Source organism: Rhipicephalus sanguineus, chromosome 7, assembly GCF_013339695.2.
Source record: "Rhipicephalus sanguineus isolate Rsan-2018 chromosome 7, BIME_Rsan_1.4, whole genome shotgun sequence".
Taxonomy (NCBI): Eukaryota; Metazoa; Arthropoda; class Arachnida; order Ixodida; family Ixodidae; genus Rhipicephalus; species Rhipicephalus sanguineus.
In genome coordinates, this window is record NC_051182.1 from 120,461,306 (window position 1) to 120,488,884 (window position 27,579).

Here is a 27,579-nt window from a genome sequence, read left to right on the forward strand (position 1 = left end):
ATTATAGCAGACATCGCTGTAAAAACAAACGCCGGAAGCGATTCACAAATTCCGCCCCGCCACCTAAGACTCCTCATCTCACAAATTCCGCCCCGCCACCTAAGACTACGAGATGAGCACCCAACAACTCTTTGCGAACCCGACCACGGCAATGGTACAGGTAATGCACACTGGCGAAACTGGCGCCACCTGCTAAGCGGACGCCATTTTGTCGGCGGTCTAAGCCTAATCTCGGCGTTGCAGTTTTACAGTCCATGACACTTTTTTCATGGCAGGTTCCTTTCACCGAAGTTCGGACTTGTTCCTTTTTTTCTCGAACAGTCGTGTTTATGATACTGCCATTACACTTAAACGTCTACAGCAGCAGATGGCGCTTGTTTCTGTATACCGTGGAAGAACCTCCAGACGCCCAAAAATGTTCAACAGCCTATCTTTCAACATCAACAGCAACTACAGCTTCCTAAACGTTTACGTCTGGAAAACATACGTGTCGTCAAAAATAGACATTTTCATTGGTCTCTCTCTCAACGAATATATATCTTTCAGGCGCTATAGGATTGGCCTTGCAACGGAAGTTTGTGCGATGTGTCTAATACAATAGCGGTGGTATACATTTTACAGCGAGAGGTAACGTCACGTTATCAAAAGCGCCCGCCTTTTTTTCTTTTAGCTAACGTTGAGATGCACGCACTGACGGAGAGGACATACATGATTCTCATAACAAAGATCATCAAGCCTCTCTTCACGAAGCTTTCGAAACAGTGACGGCATTACTAATTGGTCGCGCGCATTCAATACCACAAAACCGAAACTATGCAAGAAAGAAAAAGAAGCACTTTTCTATGAAACTAAACAAGGGATGGGTGTGTGATAGACATGGCACTCAGGGTTTAACTTCTTGTTGCTTTGTGCATACTTCGCGAGAACGAAGTTTTGGCAGCCGCAGAAGCTAAAATCTCGCAGTTCTTTCAGTAACTAACGCCGCACACGGCATTCCCTAACAGTTTTCCCGGTGATCCGTTGCTAGTGCTACGGGCGCGATTCAAACCATGTTCCAACGCGAGCACTACAACCTGACGTATCGAAACTGATCGGACCAGACCATTTTTGTACAATGATTCCTTCTCAGGGCAGTCAACAAAAAAAAAACAGTTCCTTGTGCACACCCTATCTGCGGCAGTTTCAACGTTTTAGGCAGAGCAGTTGAACAGCTATGGCAAACTCTACCGCTTTCATAAAAACATCCGTCACAGCAATGCCGACGCACTTCAAGCCATCCAACTACAATGCGACATTCGAATAATTGATGTTATGTAAAACAAGAATCTCAGGGCAAAGACTGTCATTTCTCGTCGACACTGTAACAACTTCCATGGTGGACAGAAGACCCTAGCTGCCCCGCTTCTTGAGCCAACAAACAATACTCTACTGATCCCAGAGATTCAGTTCGCTTGAAAAGCTTATGCTGTAGTTTTCTAAAACATTTTTGTTTATCGAGCAGCGTTACATAACAGGTGCAAACTTGTTTTGTACGATGTCCTCTTCTGAGTACATATGAAGAAGCGACAGTTCTAGTTAATATTTTTTTCCTGTTCTTAACTCCAAGTTGAGAATGTACTAGTAACTCTTCGTCCTCTTGGAGCAACAAGTGAGTACCGTGTTTATCTGCACATTACAACAATCCCTCTTCCATATCCCATGAAGGATACTGACAATGACCAGTCGCAGGCCAATAGTAGGTGAGAAACCATAGGATGGTGTGAACCCGCTCGAAAAGAAAGGGACTCAAATACGAAACTGTTCATATTGCTCCGAATAAAGGATTCACCAAAACAACGCCGCGCATTTTGAAAGCGTTGCAGTTAGCCTTCCAATCTAGATCGACATGGCAACCAAGTCTACCGGCAACAGTCCCAGCAGTGGCCAGGAAAAAAGGAAGTACATCCCCTTTAATCAAGGGCGTCTAGAGGTCCTGCTAATTTTTGCTTCGTTTTCCAATGCGCCGTCTACATCCTCTATTGTCACATCCAAAAATAATTGATAAATGAACCAGTGTGGCCATAGCTTCGGCCTTTCCCCACCAAAACCTCTCGGGTATGCGGCAGCTCTTTTTTTTCAACGCGAGAGTGTGGGCCCTCTAGGAAATAACGAAACGTACAAAAAAGAAAGAACAGTTGTGGCGCTTGCTCCGACTAGTTTGCCAACAGCAGGTGCTGTTGGAGCGCAGCTCCGAGTTCGGCTGCCGCCCCGGACACCGCTGAGTGGTGGTGGTGATGCGGGTGGTGGTGGTGGTGATGGTGATGTCCCTGAAGCGAGCCACCAGCAGCCGCAGCCGCAGCCAAGAACGGAGACGCCGCCGCCGCGAACCGCGACGCGGTCGTGGGAGGCGGAGGCGGGCAAGACGCAGCCGCCGCTGCTGCCGCCACCTGCGACGCCACCACCGCGGCAGCCGCATCGCCGAACGCATCAACGGGGAGAGCGGCCGCCGCTGCCGCCGCCGCCGATCCGTACAGATCGTGTGGCGAGAGGGGGTTGCCGCTCGTCGGCACCGCCGCCGCGCCCCTGGCGACGTGTTGCTGCTGCTGCTGCTGCTGTTGGTGCTGCTGCTGTTGCTGCTGCTCTCGCCTCAGGCTGAGCTCGGTGGGCGAGAGCCTCTGGGCGCGCTTGGAGCTTGTCTTGAGCTTGGTCGAGCCGAACTTTGTCTGCGCGAAGCTGGCCGTGGTGAAGGTGAGGGAGCGCGTTCCCGTGCCGTTGACGACCGGAGCGCCGGCGCCGGGGTTTGTGCAGGGACCAGCAGCGGCGGCGGCCACGGCTGCTACGGCGGCCAGCGCGGGTGCCGAGGCCGCCGACTGGGCGGCGACCGTGCCCGGAGACAGGGGCGTCATGGCTGCACCGGGACCAAGGCCCAGGCCGGCCAACTGAGCGACCAGGGCCTCGTCGGCCGAGCCGGGGCTGGTCGAGCAGCAGCGAGATTCGGAGACGGACGACTGAGGGCCGCCCAGAAGCACCTGGAAGAAAGTACGAATACAGAGATCGGGATTTTATTAAATAAAAGATATTCTGCAAGACTTTATTCTGACACTTTAATATATAAACCTAAAACGCAACTTAGTATAGATCTGGCGAGTATCATAGAAAAAAATGCATGAAAACAAGGCAAAAGATTAGATGGGCTTAAATATAGGAGTCATCATCTATAAAGTCCGTTCATGCGCACGGAAGTAATTCCAGATCTACAAAAGGTCTAGGGTGTTTAAGCACAATGATGATGATGATGTCGAGAACACTATTTCAACGTGTGTAAGAAGTTCATTTACGGTTCCAACGTCCTGAAGCGTTCAATGTGTCACTTTTTAGAGGCTATCAGTTCCTTTGTCGCATTTGAAGTCTGCTTAGTGTCTGTAAGATAACTCAAGATCCTTCCTGCTTCATCGAGTCATTTTCATCCTTTCGTATGATCAACGATCAGTACCGCTCAGAACAACAGGCGGCTCTGACGCACCTTGTCTGCCTCATACAAGGCTTGAAAGGTCTTTTTGGCTTTACTACCATACCTAATTGCAACAGGCATTTCCGTCAAATGTCGTCGGGCCTTCCTTCGTCTAGAAACAGATTTCTCTACATCATCACACTACTTTTTGCAGAATACTCATCAGTATTGACTGTAATTTTCTCAAACGGAGAATTTTGGCATAAGACATTTTGGTGAACACTAGTCTACACTGGGAAAACTCCAAGAGCGAAACCACATAACGAAGGTGCCTTGCCGTTTCGTCAGCGGAACTTGGGCTGAATTCTTAGATTGTCCAGTGATTATGTACTTATAGCATCTACAGCATAATAAAAAACCGCACGGGCTAGCCAAAGGGGCTGTTGGTATTAGTTCATTGATAATAAAAACAGCGTGCTATAAATGGGTACACGAGAAGACTATAGACCCGACACATGCGCCGACTTTCAGCTGAAAGCTTCCGTAAAAGAACATGAGATAACACAAATATTAACGACGCATGCGCCTCGTTTCGGCACTTGCGCCGCGTCTACTCTTCCTTCACCTCCGTTTCCAGTGCGCTGTTTGTATTAGCAATGAAGCAATACCAGTCAACCCAGTTTTCTATCTACTGCAGCATTTTATTCATTCAGAGCACGGCCACCACCGCCACCAACTTCACGGTGCGGTCAACCGACAACACCCTCGTGTTATGAGGCACGCACCTGTGCCGCTCCCTTCTCGCCTATGCGGTAGGACACCTCGCCGGGATCTATCCAAATGCTCAGGTCGGGGGGCAAGTTCTCCCGGACGTCCCGCAGATCGACGCCGCTCTCCCGGGCAGCGATCTGGAACACCGGGTCCAGGGGAGGGGACGTCTTGACGCAGCGGAACGCCGAGCCCCGATACGGCTTCTCCGGATACCTGCGTACGTCATTACTGTTTCGTTCACGAAGAGTACATATATATATTCCCTAATAATTCGTAATAATTTCTTGGGTTTAACGTGCCAAAACGACGATGTGATTATGAGGCACGCCGTAGTCGCCCCCCGTAATGAAACTTCGTCCCGGTAATTAAGAACACTGATAAACTCCTACGTGCATAAATGCTTAGTGTGTGCATTATGCAGAGTGCTGCAATTGGTCACAAAGCAAGGCACTTCTTTTACGCGCATCAGCAAGAAGAAGAGAGAGAAGAGCGAATTTATTAGAAGGCAAAGAGGTCTTTTTTTTTTCCGCATCATTCCTTCGCATTGTGGTCAGATAACGTTGAAACGTTCTCACAGAGAACCTGGGTAATCTACGAGGAAAAAAATAGCATATCCACGGAGTGAATGATGATGAGTGGGCGAAGCTGCGGAGGTTCATCGATAAACCGTGAATCTTCCGTGAATTCTGCCCAGTACATCATCACCGACGTGAGATCGGGCGCGTTTATACTAAAGGTTCGATGAGTTATGACGACTTGCAGCTCACTTTAATTTTACATGTACGCTGTGAATTTGCATTGTTTAGAAAACCATTGCTTTAGAAAACATCTGGCGTCTTTCGTTAAGCAGCTGGCGTCTTTTCGTTTTGCTTTAGAAACATCTGGCGTTCTTTCGTTTTGCTTTTACAAAACACCTGGCGTCTTTCGTTGGTTTATTTCATCAATCAACGGCGTTTTGAACAAAATTTTTATTGTTTAATCACGCACAGGAGAAATCTCACCAGGCACTACCTTGGAGGTAAACAATGGCTGCTAATGGGAATGAGAGACAGAAGAAGTCGGCTTTTAGCTAACACTTACACTTCTACTTCTACTAACGTTTCCTACTGGAACATGCCAATGGCTGCTGATGGGGAATGAGAGACAGAAGAATTCGGCTTTTAGTTAACGCGCACGCTGCGAATTTTTTATTGTTCAACAACGCACAGGAAAAATCTCCCACCGGCACCACCTTGGAGGTCAAAGCGTAAGACTTGTTACGCACTACGACTACTACGACTACGACTACGAGGGACGAACGGGTGCCGCCTTAAGGAGCTTCGCCCCTAAAACAAAAATGTAACAAGCATCGTGGCGCAACTGTAAGCATTATTCAGGAGCAATGCGATTCTCGCTCACTGCACATGGCTGCGAGCCAGTGGCTATCATCAGTCAAGGTTAGCAACGAAAAACAACAACAAAGAGGCAAGCACTCCTTCCACACGTGCGCAAGGACGTCGTGCAAATCGGATGACCTGGCAACAGAGCACCGCCACACATCGATCGACCGAAAGGTCATCATCAAGGGATAAGTGCCGCGGCGTTACGGCGCCGTATAGTACATGGCGCCTGGAAGGTGGAATAATAAAGGTCTCGATTAGTCGAGTGGCATAGATCGATTCGGGGAGATGTATGCGGCAACAGTGCCTCTGTGCCTTCGCTACTCTGTTGGAGTTGAACCAAACCGGAATTTGAAGCACGCAAACGGCTGGAGCATCGTCATCACGGGATAGGAGCCGCAAGAATGCGGCGCCGTATACATGGTGCCCAACGTAGGAAGAATTAAACTCGTCACCGCCAGAGGAATAATCGAGAGAGAGAGAAGCGTAAACGCAGTGGGGTTACCCAAGTGCGTGCTCGGTTCGCTGCCCTGCACGTGGCGAGGGGGAAAGGGGGAATAATAGATATCACAGAAGCAAACATTCAGGAGCCTTTGCACTTTCGGGAAAATGAGGGCAAGGGAAGCTTGTTGATGCGTGCATGGCTAGCTTCTACTACCTCTCTTTCTTTCTTTTTTCCTTTCTTTCTTTCTTTCGCATTGCGCAATCCTCCCTCCTAACTATTTCTTTCCTCCACGCCAGGAATTGGTCCTTCATCTACCTGCTCAGCAGTGCAACACTTCAGTTGCTACAGGCAACAACGACGGTGATACGTTCATGTCCAGGCAGCAATGAAATGTGGCAACGTGAAATGACAACTGACCTCGATAACAGATCAGACTGCCATATCAGGAGCGACTGATCACCGACAAGCCCAGGATCGAGATAGCATCAAATACACTCAAACCTCATTGTAACAAAGTCACATCTGCCACAATGTAACTTCGTTATATCCGAAAATTCGTTACAGACGTTTATTTGTAACACTGTATCTATGACAAGACTATTCTTCGTTTACTTCGTTATAACCGATAATTTGTTATATCCGTATTCGCTATATCGAAGTTTGAGTGTATAGGAAAACGGAGCATACAAATACGCATGCGACCGGCGCACCTTCGAAGGCCGCGTTTCTGTACTCTCACTGGTGCCCGGTTTTTCGGCTAAGAAGCCGAAATCTATGAATTATAAAAGCTTTGCCTAAAAGGAGGAGTGATGAAAATAACAGATGAACAGCTAGTGTGAACGCACAGAACAAGAACACTCGCTTAGTAGTTCACAAACGCCCGTGAAGTGCGGTCGACTTCAAGAAGCGCAATGCGGCTTTGGTGACCTTGTGCATGCACTAAAACGTAGGCTAAGGTTCCAGGATCACGATTTCCGAAGGGGGTCTTGTATAAAAGGCGATGACGTTTGGCTTCTAGAGCCCGTCGTTGAGTTTGGTAAGACGAGCAGTGGCATAAAAAAATGTGCTCAATCCTATGCTGACAGCCGCATAAGTTGCATGCCGCCATTCCACCCGCGACGGTGGTCTAGTGATTATGGTGTTCGAATGCTGACCCGAAGGTCGCGGGATCGAATCCCGGCCGCGGTGGGCGAATTTTCGATGGAGGCGAAAATGCATGGTTGAGGCCCGTGTACTTAGATTTAGGTGCTCGTTAGAGAATGCCAGGGACGAAATTTCCGGAGCCCTCCACTACAGCGGCCCTCATAATCACATCGTGGTTTTGGCACGCTAAACTCCAACAGATATTATAATATGTTGACCATTCCAATGAGAAAAGAATATGCATTCGTAAGGTCTTCATTGGTACATCAGTTCTGTGCATGGCATCTCTGTGCATCTCTCAGTCTTCGGAGTTGGTGATCGAACGCAAGCCAAGTTTGAAGAACTCTATCGGATGGAGGAGCATCATCAAGGGATAGAAGACGCAGCGTTATGGCGCCGTAGAGGATGAAAATGGAGCAGGAACGAAAGTTGCCTCCGCAGGAAGAATACCAAAGGCTTTGAGTACTGGAGTAGTAGATTGATTCGGGTTGTATGCAGCAACATCGTCTCTGTAGCTTGTATCATTTTTTTTTCTGTAATTGTTGAAGGATGGTAATGTAAATACGAAGCACTCACGTACCGTGATCTAGCTACCTCTACTAAGATTGTGAGACCTAACTGCTTTTGAAGCCAATGCGAATTAATTCAATGTCACGTTGAACATTGACATCGAACGACGAAGTTCTGAGCAGCGGAAAGAAGCGCCTCGAAGTGTGGATCTCAAAAGCCTAATGACATTCATAAACAGGAGCATAGCAGCGAGGACGATGACTGATTGGAATGACAAATGCATGTAGCAATCGAGCGACGACATGCTCTCACGTTTACATCTGTTGTGCGCGCCGTACGAACAAGATAGCGCCAGTTAGAATCGCAAATGCGAGAAAACCGTTGTGCACAGTGACGGAACAGGTGCAGTAGAATCGGAACGGAAAGGACAACCGGAAAGAAAATTCAGGTTTAAGTTCAAACAGAGATGCCTGACGCACCACATACGAAAAGCTTCTTTTCCTCGACGATGGATCAGCAACAAATACGTCGATTCCACCGGACGACATACCTAAAATCCAGGTTGCCCAACGAAAAATGTGAATCGGCGTTTGGAAGAAACAGTACGGCTGAAATATACGCGGCGCTTGGAGGAGAAATTCAAATATGCGTAATACTCCTATAGGAAAAACTTCGGAGCCTAATCTACCGGGGAAATGGGCGCAAGCGAAGCTTGCCGTGGGCGTGCATGACCTACTGCCTTCATTTCTTTCTTTCCTTCCTTCCTTCCTTCTGTCTTTCTTTCGCATTGCTCAATGCTCCCTCCTAACGTAATTCGTTCAGTTTTATTATAGGCAGCGGCCATCCGAGGGACAATGTTTTCGGGCTGAATCGGCACGGCGTCTGTCATGTTCTTAACAGCGTTCGTCAGCGTGTGGAACGGCCCAACGAAAGGACCATCACGCGAGCACGAAAACGCGGGTTAGGAATTCAGCTTTCTCGAAATTGAATTTACCTGAAATTTGAAATTCTTAATATCGACCTTACGCGTTGTCCAGCAGATCGCTTTTGGTCCGCCAACACAGAATATTTCAACGAAGCGATCATAGTAAATGTACTGCTTCCCAATTGTTTTTTTGTATCGTCGATAGAGGGCATTAGTATGTTTCAGTTCAGTTTACATTGGGCAAGCATGGGCGCTTGGCCTAGTGGTCGAGGCACTCGCTTTCGGATTGGGTGAACACGTGACGGGTTTTTTTCCGTCACGTGGGTTTATTATTTTTTTTTTTTTGGTACACCCATCACCAGCTTCACAGCTCAGTCAATACAAGCTTAGTTTGATAAACAGCGACTTCAAATGCGAATAAAATGTACAACAGGCATTTGAGACTCGTGAACCACGCTCCCCACACGATTCTCAGCTGCGTAAGTGGCGCCGCTGTTCATAGCGGCAATGCGTCATTATGTGCACTCAGCATGAAGAAATCCTAGTTTGAAGTATTGCGCGCGCGCGTGTGTGTGGGTGAGGGGCGTGTGTGTGTGTGTGTGTGTGTGTGTGTGTGTGTGTGTGTGTGTGTGTGTGTGTGTGTGTGTGTGTGTGTGTGTGTGTGTGTGTGTGTGTGTGTGTGTGTGTGTGTGTGTGTGTGTGTGTGTGTGTGTGTGTGTGTGTGTGTGTGTGTGTGTGTGTGTGTGTGTGTGTGTGTGTGTGTGTGTGTGTGTGTGTGTGTGTGTGTGGCTTGGAGGAATTCACGAAGAGATAACAGACATTGACAGTGTCGCTGCACCGTGTTTCCGGCATTTCAAAACACTTCGACGCAAATGGGCGACATTCGCAGTTCTTACGCGCCTTAAGTCAAAACACTGCTGTAGCTCAAAGACGTGCTTCGAAAGCTCGGGTTGTGTCTGATTTGGAGGATGCGCCATTGGATGTGGCTGTCAGTCTGCGCAGTGACGCCTTAGTTTTGCAATACAGCGGTTAGTGTGATTCCGAAACTATAGACCGGAATTCTATAGCACGTGAGTGAGCGTGCATTTGGGTCCTGCTTTGGTCTAGGTTGCGTACTCATCTGCGACACCGTGCTGAAGGCACACCCGAGATCAAGAGTATACGCGCCAGAGGTTCTCCATCAGAAAAAAAAAAAAGAAATTCTGGACAACATAAAATGAAATTCTGGAGTGGCAACCCCAAAGTAAACAAAGCACTGACACGTTGCAACACGTAGTCTGACTGAAGTCTTTCATCTCAGGTCTCATGGCTGGACATCAAAGAAAATGGCGTTTACTCGCAGAACACCTGATCAACAATATTCTGATTAGAAGTGTAACTTAGAATACACTGTTGGTGAGTTGGTATTTCAGTGTAATCAGAAAAAGCGTTCCACAAGGTCGCCGTCTTAGTATTCTCGCATCGTCAATGGCCCGTCGTGGTCACTTAGAGGCTACGACGTCGCACTGTTAAACACGAGGGCGCGGGTTCGATTCCCGTCCACGATAGCGGCCGAATTTCGATGGTGTGCGAAATGCAAAAACGCTGTTAAACTTAGATATGTGTGCACACGGTGTAGACCCCAAAATCAAACCTCAGACCTGTACTACGGTGTATGCCTCAGAATTATGTCGTGGTTTCGCCATCTGCAATACTCCGTGACATATGACTCCACTAATAATTACCAACGTACCAGTGTCCCCGGAACTTTCGCCTGAGCGCCCGGTCCAGTTCCTCGGCGAACTGGTTGACTCTCCGGCGGGGCAGCTTGTTGTACAGGAAGGAGACGAGGAAGTTGAGAGCCACCTGGATCTCAACCTGCATCCTGCCGGGACCCGCGCCTGCCTCCGAGGAGTCGGCCACTGCGGGAAGAGAGGTGGTATATGACGTCACGAACATGCAAGCGAGTCAGTTGTGTAAAAAAGTATGACATGATTGAAATAGGGCAAAGGTTCAGGGGAAGACAGCAGCTTCAAGAGATGAAATATTGTTGAACACGGGGGCCAACGTTTCGACAAGTCTTTTCTTCAAGGCAGTTGCTGCCGTGAAGAAAAGACCACTCTAGCGGCACCCCCTGTTCAGGGATTTCTCATAAGTGCAATATGATGTCACAGGATAACGAACTGACACGTGAGTTGAGGAAAGCTTGTGGACAGGTGCACTCCAATAAGCGCGCTTCAAGGCACTTGCCCGGGCCTACAAGAAGTTGGTAGGTGCACAAGAAGTTGATAGTTGGCCACTGCAGCAAGAGTGGCACCACGTCACGAAGGGGAGAGCAAGTCACTGGCGACGTCGAGCGAATAAAAGATGATATCCCTACGGCCACAAGCTATCACGTGACTTCAGGAAAGTTCGTCGGCAGAGAGACGTAACCATGCATTCGAGGGAAAGGATACAAAATTTTTTACACCCACTTTTTACCGAACAATGACAAAAGTATTGACATTGCGACGGCGTATCACAAAGTTTGCCAGCAGTAAAAATGGACAGGCTATTCGTTACCACGTCCTCTCTCCCTCGCTCCCTTGTAGAGCAACGATACCTCATCACAGCGTCGTTCCATAACGCTATCTATCTATCTATCTCTCTCTCGCTGTGAATTACTTTGGAAGCTTTCATGCCAATTTCACATCAGTTTGATATCAACCGGTACCTCTGTAGCTGGGTTGAAAAGACAGTAAAAGAGTGAGAAATGTACTTTTTAAAGAAAGTGTGGTCGCGGGCACACCGACAAGCGCCCGAACACGTAGTCATGAAATCACCGCACGTCAATGATTACGGCCCCACTGCGAGGCACTGGGAGGCAGCGCGTGCACAGCATTATATCCTTTGTGCTTCCGGTTCCTACTTGAGCTTTCAATTGTTTTCCTCACGTTGCTACTTCCACATTCAAAAATCGAGGCAATCAATTTTCGTTCTTGGGTCATCGCAATTCTCACACGCATCCGGTCTACGTCCCGGGCATGCGAAGTAAGCCGATATGTAAACCCCGCTCACGTACGGAGTACGGCGTTCAAAACTGAGCCGCGTCAACACGCCAGAGCGTGCATCTTTCCCCGTGTTTTTTAGCGCTTTGAAGTTGTGTCATGATGTCTTACAAACTCGCCCAAGCTTCCGTGCTTCTAATCTTTCCCCCATTGTAACTGACTTCTGCGCACGTCGGACTATAAGTTTGCCTCTCGGCATCACAGTCTAGTCCAAGTGCCTGGCAAGACGCGTCCGGCTATGCTCGATTTACAAAACGACGTCTATCTGTCTCGTAACACCTTGCTCGGAGTCAAATAACGTGCCATATAGCTACTTCCTCGGCGATTGCTTCGCATGAAGTCGATTCCCACAGTATGTGGGATATCGGAAACTCTCATATGACACATATACCACATATCTAATAATCTTGTATGAACCCAAATAAATCATGTGTTCTCGTATGATCATACCAGGTTATTGGATATATGTCACATGTGCCATATATATATATATATATATATATATATATATATATATATATATATATATATATATATATATATATATATATATATATATATATATATGCTAGAGGCCCGTGTAGTGTGCGATGTCAGTGTACGTTAAAGAACACTATAGATGATCGAAATTTCCGGAGCCCTTCACTAAGGCGCGCCTCATAATCATATCGTGGTTTCGGCACGTAAAGCCCCATATATTATTATTATCCTCATCGGGCATTGGCCCTTGATGTTGTCATACAGATGACGGTCCTTGGCGATTTTACCTTTTACCGCATTTCCCAACTGCGTGTCGCAACTGTCTCCGACGGGACCGTTCTAGATATTCTCAAAATTGCAAAACGACTCGAGCTTTACCGTGACGTCACACTCACACTAAGTCAAATCGGCGTCGGACGCTTTACCCGGAAGCGCTTTTAGGCGCGAACAAGTTGTTTCGTAACCTTCGAACTGTTTGCATTTCATTTCTGCGTCCCACACGCAAATGACGTCATGTGTCGAAATGCGCCATTCAAAGATTTCTCATTCGCATCGGCGCTTTGACGTCACTGGAATTTTCACCCGGCTTCGCATATCCAATTTCGCGCGTTACGTAGAGACAAGAGCGCCTAGAATAGGCCTGTTTTTGCTGAATCCTACGCCGTCAGTTTTACGGAGAATAACATGATGCAGGAAAATCAATCAGAAAGGCAAGCAATCAGAAAGGCAAACTGCCCGAGAACATGCCACCTGGCGAGAAGAGGTGGCATGTTCAATAGGCTAAGCCGTCTTGTAATCCTTTGAAAGCCTTCGCAAACACATGACAAGACTTCTGCAAATCGTTGATAGACCAAATGTCACGTGTACTTTGTGACGTGATGACGTCAGAAGGGTATGTCTCTAAATATTATTGCAGTAGTCTAGTTCAATAGGCGAAATGTGAATAATCTGATGCCGATCAGTTCAACCTCTATACATGCGAACGACCATTTCTCAACCCAGTTAGATGTTTGAAAGAATTGTACAACGTGCAACAACAGAACGTAGCTAACTCCCCTTTCGTTTATCATCGTTCCCACCGATCAATGACGCAGGAGGCTATGAAAACATTTTTGGCGTTTTTTTTTTTTTTCTGAAAACGATTGATTTCAGCGAACGCCTTTGACTTCGCAGTGCTGTTCACCGCAGACGCAAACGTGAAGTACCTCGTTCGTGTGTTCAAGGCAACATGGTCCATACATTTACATTGAACATCATCGCCACGCACATATTCAACAGCATCAATAACCAATACCTGCATGAACTGCACCTGCATACGTGCGGCTGACAATGCGGTTGTTCTAAAGTAACATGCCCGGTGCATCCTCATTGTGTAGTGATGCCAGCACGTCTAAGCGTTTTTTTTATTTTCTCATAGGAAAGATGAAAGGGGCGTCACAAAAGAAAATAATAAACGTTGTCTAAACATATCTGCGTTTAAGTGCATGCCCCAATAAACATAACTGAATCCCTCACATCACTGATTGCATCCGTACTGGCATCTCGGTTTGTACTACAGGCTCGCATAGTTTCGTTTTCGCCCCCTTTGAATTCAGTCCATTGTGCAAACCAATGAAAATTCTTACCAGTGACCAATCTATGTTTACTGTAGCTATTACGCAACAGCAATAGTTCCTCTCTGAAGTTCCGAGCAGGTTTTAAACTTCCTCTGGCTAAGCCTTCGGCGAACCATTTTGTAACCAAATTTTTTTCACTAAGAAGTAGCCGCATATGTAACATCGTATCGTTAACGCGACAGCCTTCAGATTACGTTAGATACTATTACGTCGACAGCTACGAAGCTTAAGACAAAAATAAAAGCCAGTGCCACCCCAAGTGAAATCTGTACGAACGGCGGAGCATTGATTCGCCTGTGTTTCCCTTGTGTTTATGTGTTTTAGGGGCGAAGCACCTTCGGGTCTCGGCTTGTCGGTGGTGTATCGTCGTCTGCTGTCGCGGCGTGCATGGTCTTGTCCTGTCCATTTGCTTGAGCGCAAGAGAGGGTGCCACCACCTCAGCGCTCGCCGTGTGGCGAGAGAGAGCGAACGGCGCGCGTTGACTATGGAAACGCTCTTTCTGCGAAGAACGCTGAACTACTAGCTCGCGAGGAGCAAGAACGCGTCCTCGCCCGCGAGAGACAACGCCGACACAGGCAGCGTCTGCTAGCGAGTTCTTGATTGAAACACCGACTGCTCGCGCTGCACAACCGTTCACCGGCCACCCCGTGCACTGAATCTTGACCTGCAATGTAGTGCCGCTGTAAGATTTCTCTTGTGCGTAGTTGAACAATAAATATTCGCAGCGCGCGCGTTAACTGAAAGCGGACTGTGGGTATCTGTGTTAATCTTTCTGCTGTCTCTCACTGTCCATTAGCAGCGATTTTGCTGTGGGATGCACCAGCGCACACTGCATGCTTCGCCCCTCCACGGGTTTTACGTTATTGGAGCTGAAACACCCTTCCCTACATGCTGCGCCCCTCCCAAATTTTGTTCTGTTCTTTTGTGTTCTTGTGTTCCCCTCCTCTTTTCTGTTTTTGTCGCGCGATGATGTGATATTTTCTGTCCTTTTGTTGTGATTATCTGATCTGTTTAGCAATTACCTATTTTTCTGTGCTATGGTCTTCTTTTCTAGTCTTTTTCTACTGTTTGCTGCTCGGAAGACGGTTCGTCCAACTCCCGACGCTGGCGTTTTGCTATCGCTTCGTTGGCTCGGACAGACGAATTAGCCCTTCGGCGACGCTGGCGTTCACGGGCAAGCAAGCGCTGGCGTCCCAAACGAGCAGCCTCCTAGGCTTATGCGTATCAAACCAACATCCTCTAGACTAGCTCTAGTCTAGAGGGTGTTGATCAAACGTGGGACCTGCGTGACGCCAACGCGAGACTTGAGACGACGACAGGGCGGTCCCTTAAGCTACTCCGCAGTTAATAGCAATCTTTAGCAGAGCTACGTGTTGCCTGCAGAGTGGGTTGTCACATCAAGATCCCGCAGTTTCAACAAGTGCCGATCCAAATTGTGATCATTTGAATATGCCGAATACATCTTTGAACGCTTCTAATTTCACCTGCGCTTCAAATCGGAAGAACGTACGTGAAAATATTGAGTAAAAAGACTTGGTAATAGGCGAGTCTGCTCTGGGTGTCTGTGCGCAGTCATGTATCAGTTCAATTCTTACATCAATATTCGCAATGTCCTCACCACGCCCATTTTTCGGGTGGTTGCGTAGGCTGTGTTCAAGTGCGCTAGACACGAAACAGTTGATTTCCTTATGCCGCATGTTCCTGCGGTGGTGTCTCGTTCCGTGAACTCTATCAAATCCAATAAGTCAATGTGCCCGGCAGCTCGTAGATATAAAATTTCCATGATTCTGATAACTAAAAAAAAAATGTGCGCAAACTACATTTTCAGTTGACAGAATTAAGGGGCGCCTGAACGCTGTCAAATATGCGGTGTCATTTGCAGGTACTCTACAAAGAATTCTAAGGCTTCCAGTGTTGCAGACCAATCGAAATTCTCCCCGGGAAAATGAAAGTATGATCCTGCAGAAGGCGCGGCGGGTACTTCAGAGACCTGCCGGAGCGCCCGCGCTCCCACTGCTGACGTCAGAGACAGAGGCGAACACGGGGGCCGCGTTGATGGAACAATGTTGACCACTAACACAGCGCGAAATGAGTGAGAGGGGGTGAAGCTCGGGTGGGCTGTGCGGCCTGACCTCCATGCGACCTTGTTCCACAGTGAGCCCGCTTCGGCATCGATTTGCCCTAGTTTCGGCGGTGGGACCCGCGCCATTCGGCAGCACAGCAAAAAGAAAAGAGGAAGGGGGAACACCCCTCTCCTCAGCCCCTTCCTCACGTTCCTCCTCTCCTCATCTCTCTTGACGTTTAGGCAGTCTTCTGCAAACTTCATCCCCGGCTTCTCGGGTTCCCTTCGTTCCCATCTGCCCCCTTTCCTTCTCTCCCTCGCAGTATTACTCTATCACTCTTTCAGACTTCGCAGTTCGCAGCGCCCCCAATCTACCCGCCGCGTACTTCCGCACACGCGCTCGTCTGTCACTGTTGCTGCTGCCCTTTCTTTTTCGTCTGCTACACCTCCCAAACGCTGTGCTGTCTCCTACTATGCGGTTCGTCTTAGCGCGCGGGTTCTACGTGTCGTCTAACGTTAGAGGGCCTCTTATTGGGATTCTGCGGTAGCAGTAGACGGCACGCCCTTTGAGTGAAGCCAGCTGCGCAAGCAGCCAGCAGCCCTGCCATCAGAGAAGCTGCGATTCCGGCAGCGGTGCCTATTGAACGTGTAACCTGACCTTGGGAACGAGAAACGACGTCCACCGTTTCTTTCGACGTCTCTGGCGTAATGTGTAAGAACGTTGCACTGTTGCAACGTGCATGTACCGACTCTTGTATAACTGACACATTAAGGAAAGAAGGAAAATGTTTCGAGGGGCTCGTTTCTTTGTTAAACGCAACCAAATAAATCCGACAATTAGGCCATGGAAAACATATCGGTCACTAATTGTTGTCTTTAACTGCAGTGTAGTGATCCTGATGTGAATTGAAAGCAACTAGAGTGTACGAAAAAGCACCCTTCCCCTCAGTGGGATCCGAACCCACAACCTTCGAAGCGCGAGTCCGATGCTCTATACCAATTGAGCTACGACGGAAGGCGCTTCGATGTCCACTTCATTTGGGTATTTCTGTGCGTGTAATCCCTGAGAGTGTTAGCCAGCGCCACTCGTAGCCAAGGTGGCGAGTGTGGAACACTCTTCTGCCAGAGGGCGTCACGTGTCACGTGACATGCCATCATGGCATATGAGGACAAAATGAAACGTCGGTGAGACTAAACTGGCCACGAGACAAGGTAGAACAACGGAAAACATTTCAATGCACGACCGAATGAGGTTGTTGTCCAGGTGCGCGAGACAGCGCCATCGAACTAAGATCGATCAAAGACGGTGTTTTAACCCAAGTGAAACTTCTCTGCGCCATTCCAATAATTTTATGTTTCCGTGCGATTCTTACTGAGGTATCTGGCAAATATATGGAAAACATATGGACGCTATATTGATTCCGCACGAAAAACATACGGAGTCACTGGAGTGGAACATGGAACATTTCAGTAGGGGACAGCTGAAAACCTACATAATTTAATATTCGCGGTCATTTGGCAAAAACAAAAAATATCATTTAAGCCGAAATGTGGTAGCTTAATACTAGCCGACGCTTTCCATTAGTAAGTCAAGACAAGACCAACATTATAGAGTCATAACCCTAGACTTCGTATACGTAAATATTGTCGATTTTTCATGTTGTAAAGTGATATATAGTCATGGCCCCAAAAACCAAAATTTAGATAGATAGATAGATAGATAGATAGATAGATAGATAGATAGATAGATAGATAGATAGATAGATAGATAGATAGATAGATAGATAGATAGATAGATAGATAGATAGATAGATAGATAGATAGATAGATAGATAGATAGATAGATAGATAGATAGATAGATAGATAGATAGATAGATAGATAGATAGATAGATAGATAGATAGATAGATAGATAGATAGATAGATAGATAGATAGATAGATAGATAGATAGATAGATAGATAGATAGATAGATAGAAATCCTCTCTATCCACATGCAGAGACCAATGACGTCACATGCCGCGAAGCCGTACGGAAAAGGCTGTGTCAAAAGGGGGCCATTTTTGAGGTCCACGCCAGAGCTTGCTTTCACGTTTAACTGCTCTCGTCGCAAATTTTATTTCGCTTCTTGTTTTTCTTTTGCGGCACATTTTATGGCGTACGTCTCCAATGACGCCAAACAGCTGTCCCCTCCCGTTTCCTCTTTTCAAAACTGATACGATGCGCCCACACTCACGCGAAAAACTTCAAGCAAGTGCCTCGTTTCTTTATTTTTTTCTTTACTTTCGGAACTGTTTGCATCCGCGAAGCGGCGGGTGACGTCATCTTCGTTAACGAGAAACTTTCCCGTCGGGCGTAGTTGCGAGAAAAGAACATAAAATGCATACATTTAGCGTTTCTCGACAACGCGAAACATCATACCCCGCGTCATTTCGCGAAAACTGTCGAGAAGTGACGAGAACACACGCTCTCGCGAGCACAGAAGCGCGGTCTTTAGTCTCGTTGTACACCCCAACGGTCATTTTTTATTTATTTATTTATTTATTTATTTATTTATTTATTTATTTATTTATTTATTTATTTATTTATTGATACCGACACTTCTCTTCTAATTATTGCTTGAAATGCCAGTGTATTTTAACTGTCAGCGAAATTATCAGCAGCATCCCAAATAACCACTTGAAATTGATTGATTGATTGATTGATTGATTGATTGATTGATTGATTGATTGATTGATTGATTGATTGATTGATTGATTGATTGATTGATTGATTGATTGATTGATTGATTGATTGAACCACCGCAATGTTGCTGAGGTGGTGCAGTGACGCGGTATCGGTTCTCTTTATTTCTACCATTGGTCTTTCCTGTCCGCCTCAGTATTAAAGTGGTTACGGCGCTCGGCTGCTGACCAGGAGGTCGTGGGTTCGATCTCTGCCGCGGCGGTCGCATTTCGATGGAGGTGAAGTGTTTTAGATGCACCTCTACTGTGCGATGTCAGTGCATGTTGAAGAACACGAAATCGTGGATCTCATCCGGAACTCAGCACTACGGCGTGACTCATAATCATACCGTGATTTTGGCACGTAAATCCCAGATATTATTATTATTATTATTATTATTATTATTATTATTATTATTATTATTATTATTATTATTATTATTATTATTATTATTATTATAGGTCTGCCTCAAAGTCAAGACTAATTTCGGCGTACACACAGCATATCTCTCGGCGTCTGTACACTTATTTTCTTTCTATCATTGACCTCAAATGTTATCCGCCGCATTGCATCGGCGTGGTTCAAACCCCCACCTTCGCGCATGCTCAGGAATCCAGTGGCGCCACCAGCTGCCGCCATATATACACTGACATACGCGTCGATGTGATCAATCTACGCCGTCAGGCAGCGCATGTGTGGGAGAGCTAACTGAAGCCTATATGCGGGTCACGATTAACGGAAATGATATAACAAAGGGGGGGGGGGGGGAAGGAAATAAAGAAAGCAGATGCAAGAGCTGCGTGCCCTCGAGTTTGAAAAAGAAACAGCGGGCAGCAGCTTGCGTGCAAACAGCTGTCTTCTCTGAAGCGCTCGCTTACTTCTCCAAGAGGCTCTATAGCACAACTCCGCTCGGCTATGCCCAGCTGTTCTTCCAGCTCTCTCATCTCTCGTCACGACAAAAACGTGTTCAATCAGCCTGCGTATTGCAAGACCAACTTGCCCCTGATATTCTGTTGCACCTCTCCAGAAATGTTATTTATTATTTATTTATTTATTTATTTTATTTATTTAGTATTATTTATTTATTTTATTTATTTATTTATTTATTTATTATTGATTTGCATACAATATATACACAAGGACACAGAGAAAAGAGTGAGAAAGCGACTTGGCAACTGCCGCCTAGAGGGGCACAACGCCTGCCTACTCTTTCGGGATAAATGTTTGTCGAATGCAACAAGAAGACGACAGAAGAACAGAATTTTGGTGTAGCTTCGACGAGCGTATCCTCGCAATATATCGCTGACACAAACTTCAGTCACTGCGCAAAGTTCTTTTTTTTTTGTCTAAGTACAGAATACCTCGAAGAAGCTTTGTTTTTTTGTTTTGTTTTTTTTTGTTTTGTTTTTTTTTGCACGAATATCAGCAGCCTAACTGAGAACCGACCCGCCGTGGTTGCCTTGTGGTTAGGGTGCTAGAGTGCTCACCCGAAGGTCGCGGGATCGAATACCGACCGCAGCAGCCACATTTCGATAGAGGCGAAATGCTAGAGCCCTGTCTACTTAGATTTAGGTGCACGTTAACGAGCCATAGGTGGTAGTAATTTCTGGAGCCCTCCATACCGTTGTTTTGAAACGTCAAACCCCATAGTTATTATTAATTGAGAAACTCTGCGCTTTCGGTCGGCGATAAAAATGGATGTCGATTTCTTAACGCATTTTGCACAGTAAACGTACATCCAAATCAATGATTTTGTTCTTAGTATGGCACTGATCCGTTTGCTTATTAAACGGCACCTAAATTAGACCTTGGAGCCCAATTGAATAGCACGCACATGTTCTATTGTCGAAGGTGTAGCGTAAAATAAAGTTCTTCAAGAAGTCTTAGGACAATATACAAACCCAGAGCAGTCGCTGTGAAGGCCATGAGGAAGCTCGCGTTCGTTTTTGTTTTTTGTTTTTTCGCGTAGTTTATATATTACTAATAGAGAGCGTACAAATTTACAGCCTTCCATACCTTCATCAGGAAGCAATATATTTTAGTATAAAATTAATGACGAGTAAACCATTGTTAGTACAAGTCCCTAATAAAACATGCGAGGAGTGTAATGCTCTACAGGGACTCTAAACCTTCAACAGCATTTGCAAGTTTTATGCTCCTCAACAGACATTGTTACCAAGTTTTAACCGCGTGACTAGGCCGAAAATTGCACGGTGTTCTTTCTGCGACGTATATCTATCTATCTAATCTATCTATCTATCTATCTATCTATCTATCTATCTATCTATCTATCTATCTATCTATCTATCTATCTATCTATCTATCTATCTATCTATCTATCTATCTATCTATCTATCTATTTATTTATTTATTTATTTATTTATTTATTTATTTATTTATTTATTTATTTATTAGACACTGGAGACCGCAGACGGACCTCACAGAGCTCTCTTGAGGCATTATGTAAGCGGTAGAAGTACAGCAAAACGACGAACATAACAACCAAAATACACATAAGCATTAAGAAAATAAAACAAAGCTTTGTACAGTAAGCTGACATCAAACACAAGAACTGCACATAGCGGTCGTATGTATAAGCAAAGAAGGGATGATGACGAACGAATGTTTGGCGTTACTGTCATAACTAAGGCACGTCTAGTAGACGTCTAGACAAGTCTGTAGGATGACAAAGCACTCTACGAAATGTCCATTCGCGGACCAGATTTTCCTTTTCTGTACAATAATTCAACAGCTGTCACTGCACACACTGGCGAACGCCTTACGTTACCAAAATAACTAAAGCACGCCTAAGCAAGTCTGTAAGATGACATAATGGTTTACGAAACGTCTATTTACAAAAATGGATTTCCCATCCTCTACAACGGTGCAGCAGCTGTCGTTGTACACACACGAAGGACGGTCAACACTGTAACAGGGCGCTTCTTACATGTCGTCGCTAAATCAACAACTACGTTGTGTGTTATTTTCGAAATCTGTGTGCTAGGAGGCTAAGGATGCAGACTATTTTAAGGGCCCGTTCAAGTGCCGCCGCCATGTTGGACAGTTAACATCGTCCTTTTTTATGAGCAACAACTAAACGAACTGCGCTACGGTAAGCTCGCCACACGCATGAAAAGGACTGCACCGGTGCGCATTCCACGTTCCATTACTTTAATTTCGTGTCACGACAAGCAAAACTCAGAACAACATTCGTTCTAACAGCCCAAGATGGCGACGCCCATGAATCGAAAATAATATCGTGCTTAAGCTACACGAGAGCTTCGCGGGGACACCCGATACCGAGCCGTATGGACAACGGCGTGTGGTGGTGTCAGCGGGGCGTTTTTGCTGGCGTATTTATAGCAGCCCCGGGGGCCGTGCCGCGTAGCGCCTCACTCGACACGACACCGAGAGAGGGGGACTGGGAAAGGGCGAGAGAGAGAGGTCCGGCGTCTCCTTCGTGATCGTTCGCGTTCCGAGCCTTAGGACGTGGCATTTGTTCGCCGAGATGCGAGCCGCGGTGTGACGCAGGCAGTGTTCGCTCTTGGCACAGAGCTCTCGCACGATTACGCCTACTGAACGTCTACTACGGCGTTGCGGTCAAGGACAACTTGAAGGAATGTTTACACTATCCCGCCCCCCTCTATTCTCACTTGCCAGGTCAGGTTAAGTTTAAGAGAAAGAAGAACTGGACCGCCAACTAACGTTTAAAAACAGAGTCAAGACAGACGAGTCAGTTACGTCAGCGGGCATTTCAAAGCGTCATGGTGCTCTTCTAACGTTTTTTGATTGTCAACACAGGATCCTGTCGACTGCGCCAAATTTGTAACGACACCGAGAATCTGAAAACCAATACGGTCACCATTGCTGTTTATTGCAGTTCTTCTTCCTTACGTTGATGACTTTTCCAAAGTGGTGCTTGGCTGCTGACGCGAAAGACGAGGATTCCATTCTGGCCGTGACGGTCGCAGTTAGATGGAGGCGAAGTGCTAGTGGTCCATGTAGTGAGCGATTTCGGTGCACGTTAAAAAACCCTAGGTAGTACAACTTGTCCGGAGCCCTCCATAATCGCGTCTCTCATGGTCGGAGTCTCTTTGGGACGTTGAACCCAATAACAAATAATAGCCACAACAACTTTACAAATGGTGAACGCTTATGCCGATAAGGAAACTTCAGAAAATGACTCTTAACTCGGCTTCTCGGCTTAAGGACGACTTGTTTCCTTCGGTGTTCATATTAAACAGATTGTCGCGAAGAGCTTACGTTTCATGCAAATAACTAATTGAGCATGTGTGTGTTCCACTGACGCGTCCCGCGACATGACTAGAAACGCCGTGTCCTGCGTAACATTGCACTTACAAAAGAGAAAGAGCGCACTTTTAAGCAAGCAGAACTGCCTGAGGACAACCTGTGAAAGCCACGCCAACAGCAAGAAGAATAATTACAACAGTGATGTTAATTATGACAACAGTACATCAGCAATGACGACTTCAGTGAAAGACGAAGCGTCAGAAAAAGGAAATAAGGTCAACGAACTTGAGAACTTCTACAGAGGCCAAGGAAGATTATGGCAATACAGAAACATGAATACAACAGTCGACCTTGTGATCAGTGTCTCATTGACCGCTTTGTAATTGAACCATGAGTATTTAGAGAGCAAGGTAATACAATGCGTGTGTTGTCTTTCTCCCCGTATTTTCTTCTAGAGACCTTTAATGTGTTCACCACTACTCACATGCCCACGATTATGAATCAACTGAAAACGTGAACTACCCAAGTACAATCACAAGACTGAGAATCTTTCGTACTTCCATTCTTCTTTCCTTTTAATTCGTACTCGAATCATTCAATATCAAGAGCGCCGACAATGCTATGTATTCCTGTGAAAGACTCGGTCAGCACCATGATTGGAGAACTTGCACCATGATTGTCAAAAGAGATAACGGCCTCCAATGCTTCCGATTTACGCTGCACAGAAGGCACGAATTCAACAAAGTTCATTAAGCCTCTAACTTTTTTAAGACGAGCACACGAATACATATTCTTCGAGATTGTTCTTACTTCATGTTTTCCTTTTGTTTTGCTTCTTTCTTCAATACTCAAAAACATTTCCCGAATGAGCAGAGTGTTTGCATACTCAGAATTAACAATTTACATGTTTTGTCTTGTTCATTTATATAACCACACTTCCAAGAGTAAGCTATGATGAAGTATCTCCCTGTTCGTGTGTTTGCATTGTTTTCCAAAGTTTCAGAGAAGACTTCAAGCATTACGCTATAATCAAGACATAATAAAACGAACCAAATGTGCAGATTCTAATATCGAATATAGCGTCACTCTTGATTTCATCTTTCAAAGTAAGCTACGACCACATCACACATTGAGCGGCTTCACGCCATCTCTTGACCAGAAACGCTGTATCCCAAGGACAAGACGCAAGTGAAGGCTGCACAAGTAGACTGTTTTTTCTTTATCAAAATACAATCAATCGATTGGTTGCGAGCAAGCTACAACAACAAAGGTGCATAAGTGATAAATTTCGCCTATCGAAAGACTCAAAACGTAGACTGCATGAAACCGCCGTGAATCATAAAGCGTCCAAAAAGTGGTATACTGTTATCTGAGTAGCATCTGGAGAGGCGAAGATGAGCGTGCGCGAAATAGATAAAGCACGATTTTCGCTTCTTTTCTGTGATTGTCTATTGCTCGAAAGGCCCAAAGACACTCTGCAGGAGAGCACTATAAGTTATCTACTGGCATACGAGCATCCACAAGTAGAGATAAGAGCGAGATGAGTAAGACAGTGTCCTCGATTACTCGCTTTCTTCATGTTTACTTCCTACTCCAGCTTTCCGAAACGCAGGCTGCGGAACCACACAATTATAGTGTTTATTCATGTCCGATCATCCAAAGAATTACAGATAAGATCACTATAGATAAAATGAATTGTTCTCCTAGCTCGATTCCTTTTGTCGTATTTCTTTCTGCAACGTTCAAAAGCATAGACCGCAAGAACCCGCGACTGAAGGACCTACTGTCACACGATCATACAGATAACCACAGATATCCACATACTGTCACACGATCATACAGATAACCACAGATACCCACAGATAAGCGCGAGATAGATAAGCCGTTCTCCTCACTCTCTTCCTTCTTTGTATCTGTTTCTTTCTCTAGCGTTCCGAAACACGCGCAGCTGGGACCCATCAAACTATAAAGAGCATCGGTTGAAGCAGTGTCTTCATGTAGATTTAATGCAAGTTTGACTATCGTTAATGGGGCCCCTCAGGAGTAAGATAAGATAAAGTATTTCCTGATTTTCCTTTTGCATATTCCCTCACACTACAGAAGTATGCTTCAGCAGCACTTACTGATCTATGGAGTCACAACCAAGCTAAACCACGCACGAGCATCAGGAAATATGCAGATAAGACAAGGAGTAAAGGGATAGGATAGCGTTGAACAAACTCCCTCCCTTCCTACACATGCTTGCTACTTTCCGGAGCGTTCTCAAAACACGGAAAGAAAAAGGAGCACTATTAAAGTGACTATAGTCACCTATCACCACAGACACACGGAGATAAGATAAGGATGAGAGCGATCATATAGGGCTTCCTTGATGTGGTTGCTTCTTTCTCGAACGTTCCCAAAACACAGACTGCACAACACGCACTATGATTGTATGCACTCGGACACGAGCATCCAGAGACGCCGAGATAAGATAAGCGTTAGATGGAATGCTATTAGGATAAAGTTCTGTACTAGGTTATATCCCTTCCTTTCTATGTTTATCTCTATCTAGAACGTTCCAAAGCACTTGGGGCACCTGGAGCATAATGCCAAGGTATCAGCGTGCACACGATAATTCGGAGGGAGCGAGATAAGATAAGCGTTAGATGGGATGCGATTAAGGTAACGCGTTATACAAGCTCGCCCCCTTCCTCCGTATGGTTACCTCTTTCTAGAACTTTCGCAAGCACTGGGAGCGCCTGTAGCGTAATGCCAGAGTACCCCTGCGCAAACGAGAACCCGGAGAGACAGAGATAAGATAAGCGTTAAATGCATGCGATTAAGATGACGCGTTACACCTGCTCGCTCCCCTCTTTCCAATGTTTACTTCTTTCTAGAACTTTCCCAGGCACTGGAAGCGCAAGTAGCATAATACCAAAGTATCATCAAGCACACGAGTATCCGGAGAGACCGAGATAAGTGGATGCGATTAAGATAACGCTTTATATTAGCCCGCTCCCTTCCTTCGTATGTTTGCTCCTCTCTAAAACGTTGCAAAACACTGGGAGCATCGGGATCAAAATGCGAAAGTATCATCACGCACACGAGCATCCGGAGAGACCGAGATAAGATAAGCGTTAGACGGCATGCGATTAATAAAATGCTGCACTAGTTCGCTTCCTCCCTTCACACGTTTTCTTCTTTCTAGAACGTTCCCAAACACTGGGAGCACAAGGACCATAACGCCAAAGTATCGCCGCACACACGAGCATCCGGAGATACCGAGATAAGATAAGGCTCAGATGGATGCGATTAAGACAAAGCGCTGCTCTAGCTCCTTCCCTTCCTTCTTTCTATGTTTACTTCTTTCCAGACCGTTCCAAAGCACGGGGAGCATAATGTCAAAGTATCACCATGCGCACGAGCAAGTGGAGAGGCGGATAAGATAAGGGGCGAGGGGGGGGGGAGTAAGATGAAGCGCCGCCCTAGTTTGTTGCGCTCTTTTCGCGTTCGCTTTATTATCGGATGTTTCAAACTAGGTCCGAACCGGCGCCGGCACCGCGCTCTGTTTTTATCCCGGCGACAGCCATTGGCGGAGCGTCGAGATCGATCGCGCTATATGTGGGCGAGGATTCGAGCCAGCGAGCCGAGCAAAAAAAAAAGAGATAAGTATAAGAGAGTGGCCGCACGGCGCGCGTCTCTCGATTTTCAAGGTCCCCTCGCCACAGGGGACTACATCGGCAAACATCTAGGGAAACGCTCAGAAAAACTACAATCAGCTCTATCGTTGCTGGTTATGTGTTTCCCGAGGTAACATCTGTAAGCAGTAGATACATACGCTCTCAATTAAACATTTCGTGCAAAGTTTACAAGAAGCTAAGTGGTTCGAAAGGGAGTACCCGGGCTAGTGCCACCCATCGAAAAAAGAAGCCATCACATAGATGCGTTATCAGTTGGCGACGACATCAGCAATGGTTACGAAGCCACCCGGGCGCGTTTTTGACTTCGCGGACTTCAACAGGAGTCGTTATCATCATTACACTGAATAACGTTAGGCCTAAATCCTGAGCGATAAGCCATGACCTGACACACGACCTGAGTGATAAGCCATCACCGATAAGCGAAAGTGGAGAGGGAAATAGAATTCAAGGTCACCAGGTTATCTCACGCAACAATCGGCGATGAGGTATCGAGCGGGTTGTCAAGGGGGTGGTGTTATTATTGTTGTCAATACCGATTGTTTACCAACACCCATAACAGAACGAGCTGCGTCCGAGATACAAAGACGTGCGCGAGAGTTTGAAAAAGAGCGCGGACTCACCGGAATGCATCCAAAGAACGAAGTGCGAGACAGGCGACTTGTCTAGTAGAAGGTCGCAGAGGAAAAAACAGCTGGCAGTCGGCGGCGATCAGACTTGGCCTTTGAGCAGAGACGAGAAGGCGTTTTGAAGAACCCGACTATATGGATATACAAAAACTAGCTTTAAACACGAGTAGACAAATGAACGACTTCTTCTTGGCGGAGGCACCGTACAAAAGAGACAAGACGAAGCGAAACGGTAACAGAGTCCTTCTACGGGGTGAAGAATACAAAAACACGAACTGGCAGCTGAACACCGTTGACGAAACAAGTAATAAAAGTACGGCTTGTCGCCGGAGTACAAAAGAGAGAGGTCTGGGCAGCAGTCGGGTGTTGTCCTTTTGAGTGGGCTTTTCTTGGCGAGTCCTTTCCCCAAAGCTTCTACGAGGGGGTATTGGGCGCCAGCTAGCCACGCGCGCTAGCCCGCACCGCCGGCGTAGAGCCGTTCAGCCCGGCGCTGAAAAGCGCGCAGCAGC

General features: G+C 46.4%; 1 protein-coding gene and 1 non-coding gene across 2 annotated transcripts; both read right to left on the reverse strand.

Moving 5' to 3' along the window:
• Nucleotides 1–326: 326 nt before the first annotated feature.
• On the reverse strand, nt 327–27,579 carry LOC119399808 (protein Tob1). The gene is made up of 4 exons (XM_037666661.2): nt 27,065–27,579; nt 10,336–10,504; nt 4,216–4,414; nt 327–3,008 (listed from the first exon to the last, which is right to left on the reverse strand). Exons 1-4 carry the CDS (start codon nt 27,072–27,074, stop codon nt 2,193–2,195), a joined length of 1,194 nt encoding a protein of 397 aa, XP_037522589.1. The 5' UTR covers nt 27,075–27,579; the 3' UTR covers nt 327–2,192.
• Trnaa-cgc (transfer RNA alanine (anticodon CGC)) lies at nt 16,727–16,802 on the reverse strand. The gene has a single exon. It is a non-coding gene; the product is annotated as a tRNA-Ala (tRNA).

What these genes read in the sequence shown, in the direction of transcription:
- LOC119399808 (XM_037666661.2), bottom strand. An exon ending in CGAAAGTTCCGGGGACACTG is followed by an intron (nt 4,415 to 10,335) that starts GTACGTTGGTAA and finishes TGACGTACGCAG; the next exon opens with GTATCCGGAGAAGCCGTATC. An exon ending in GCGAGAAGGGAGCGGCACAG is followed by an intron (nt 3,009 to 4,215) that starts GTGCGTGCCTCA and finishes ACTTTCTTCCAG; the next exon opens with GTGCTTCTGGGCGGCCCTCA.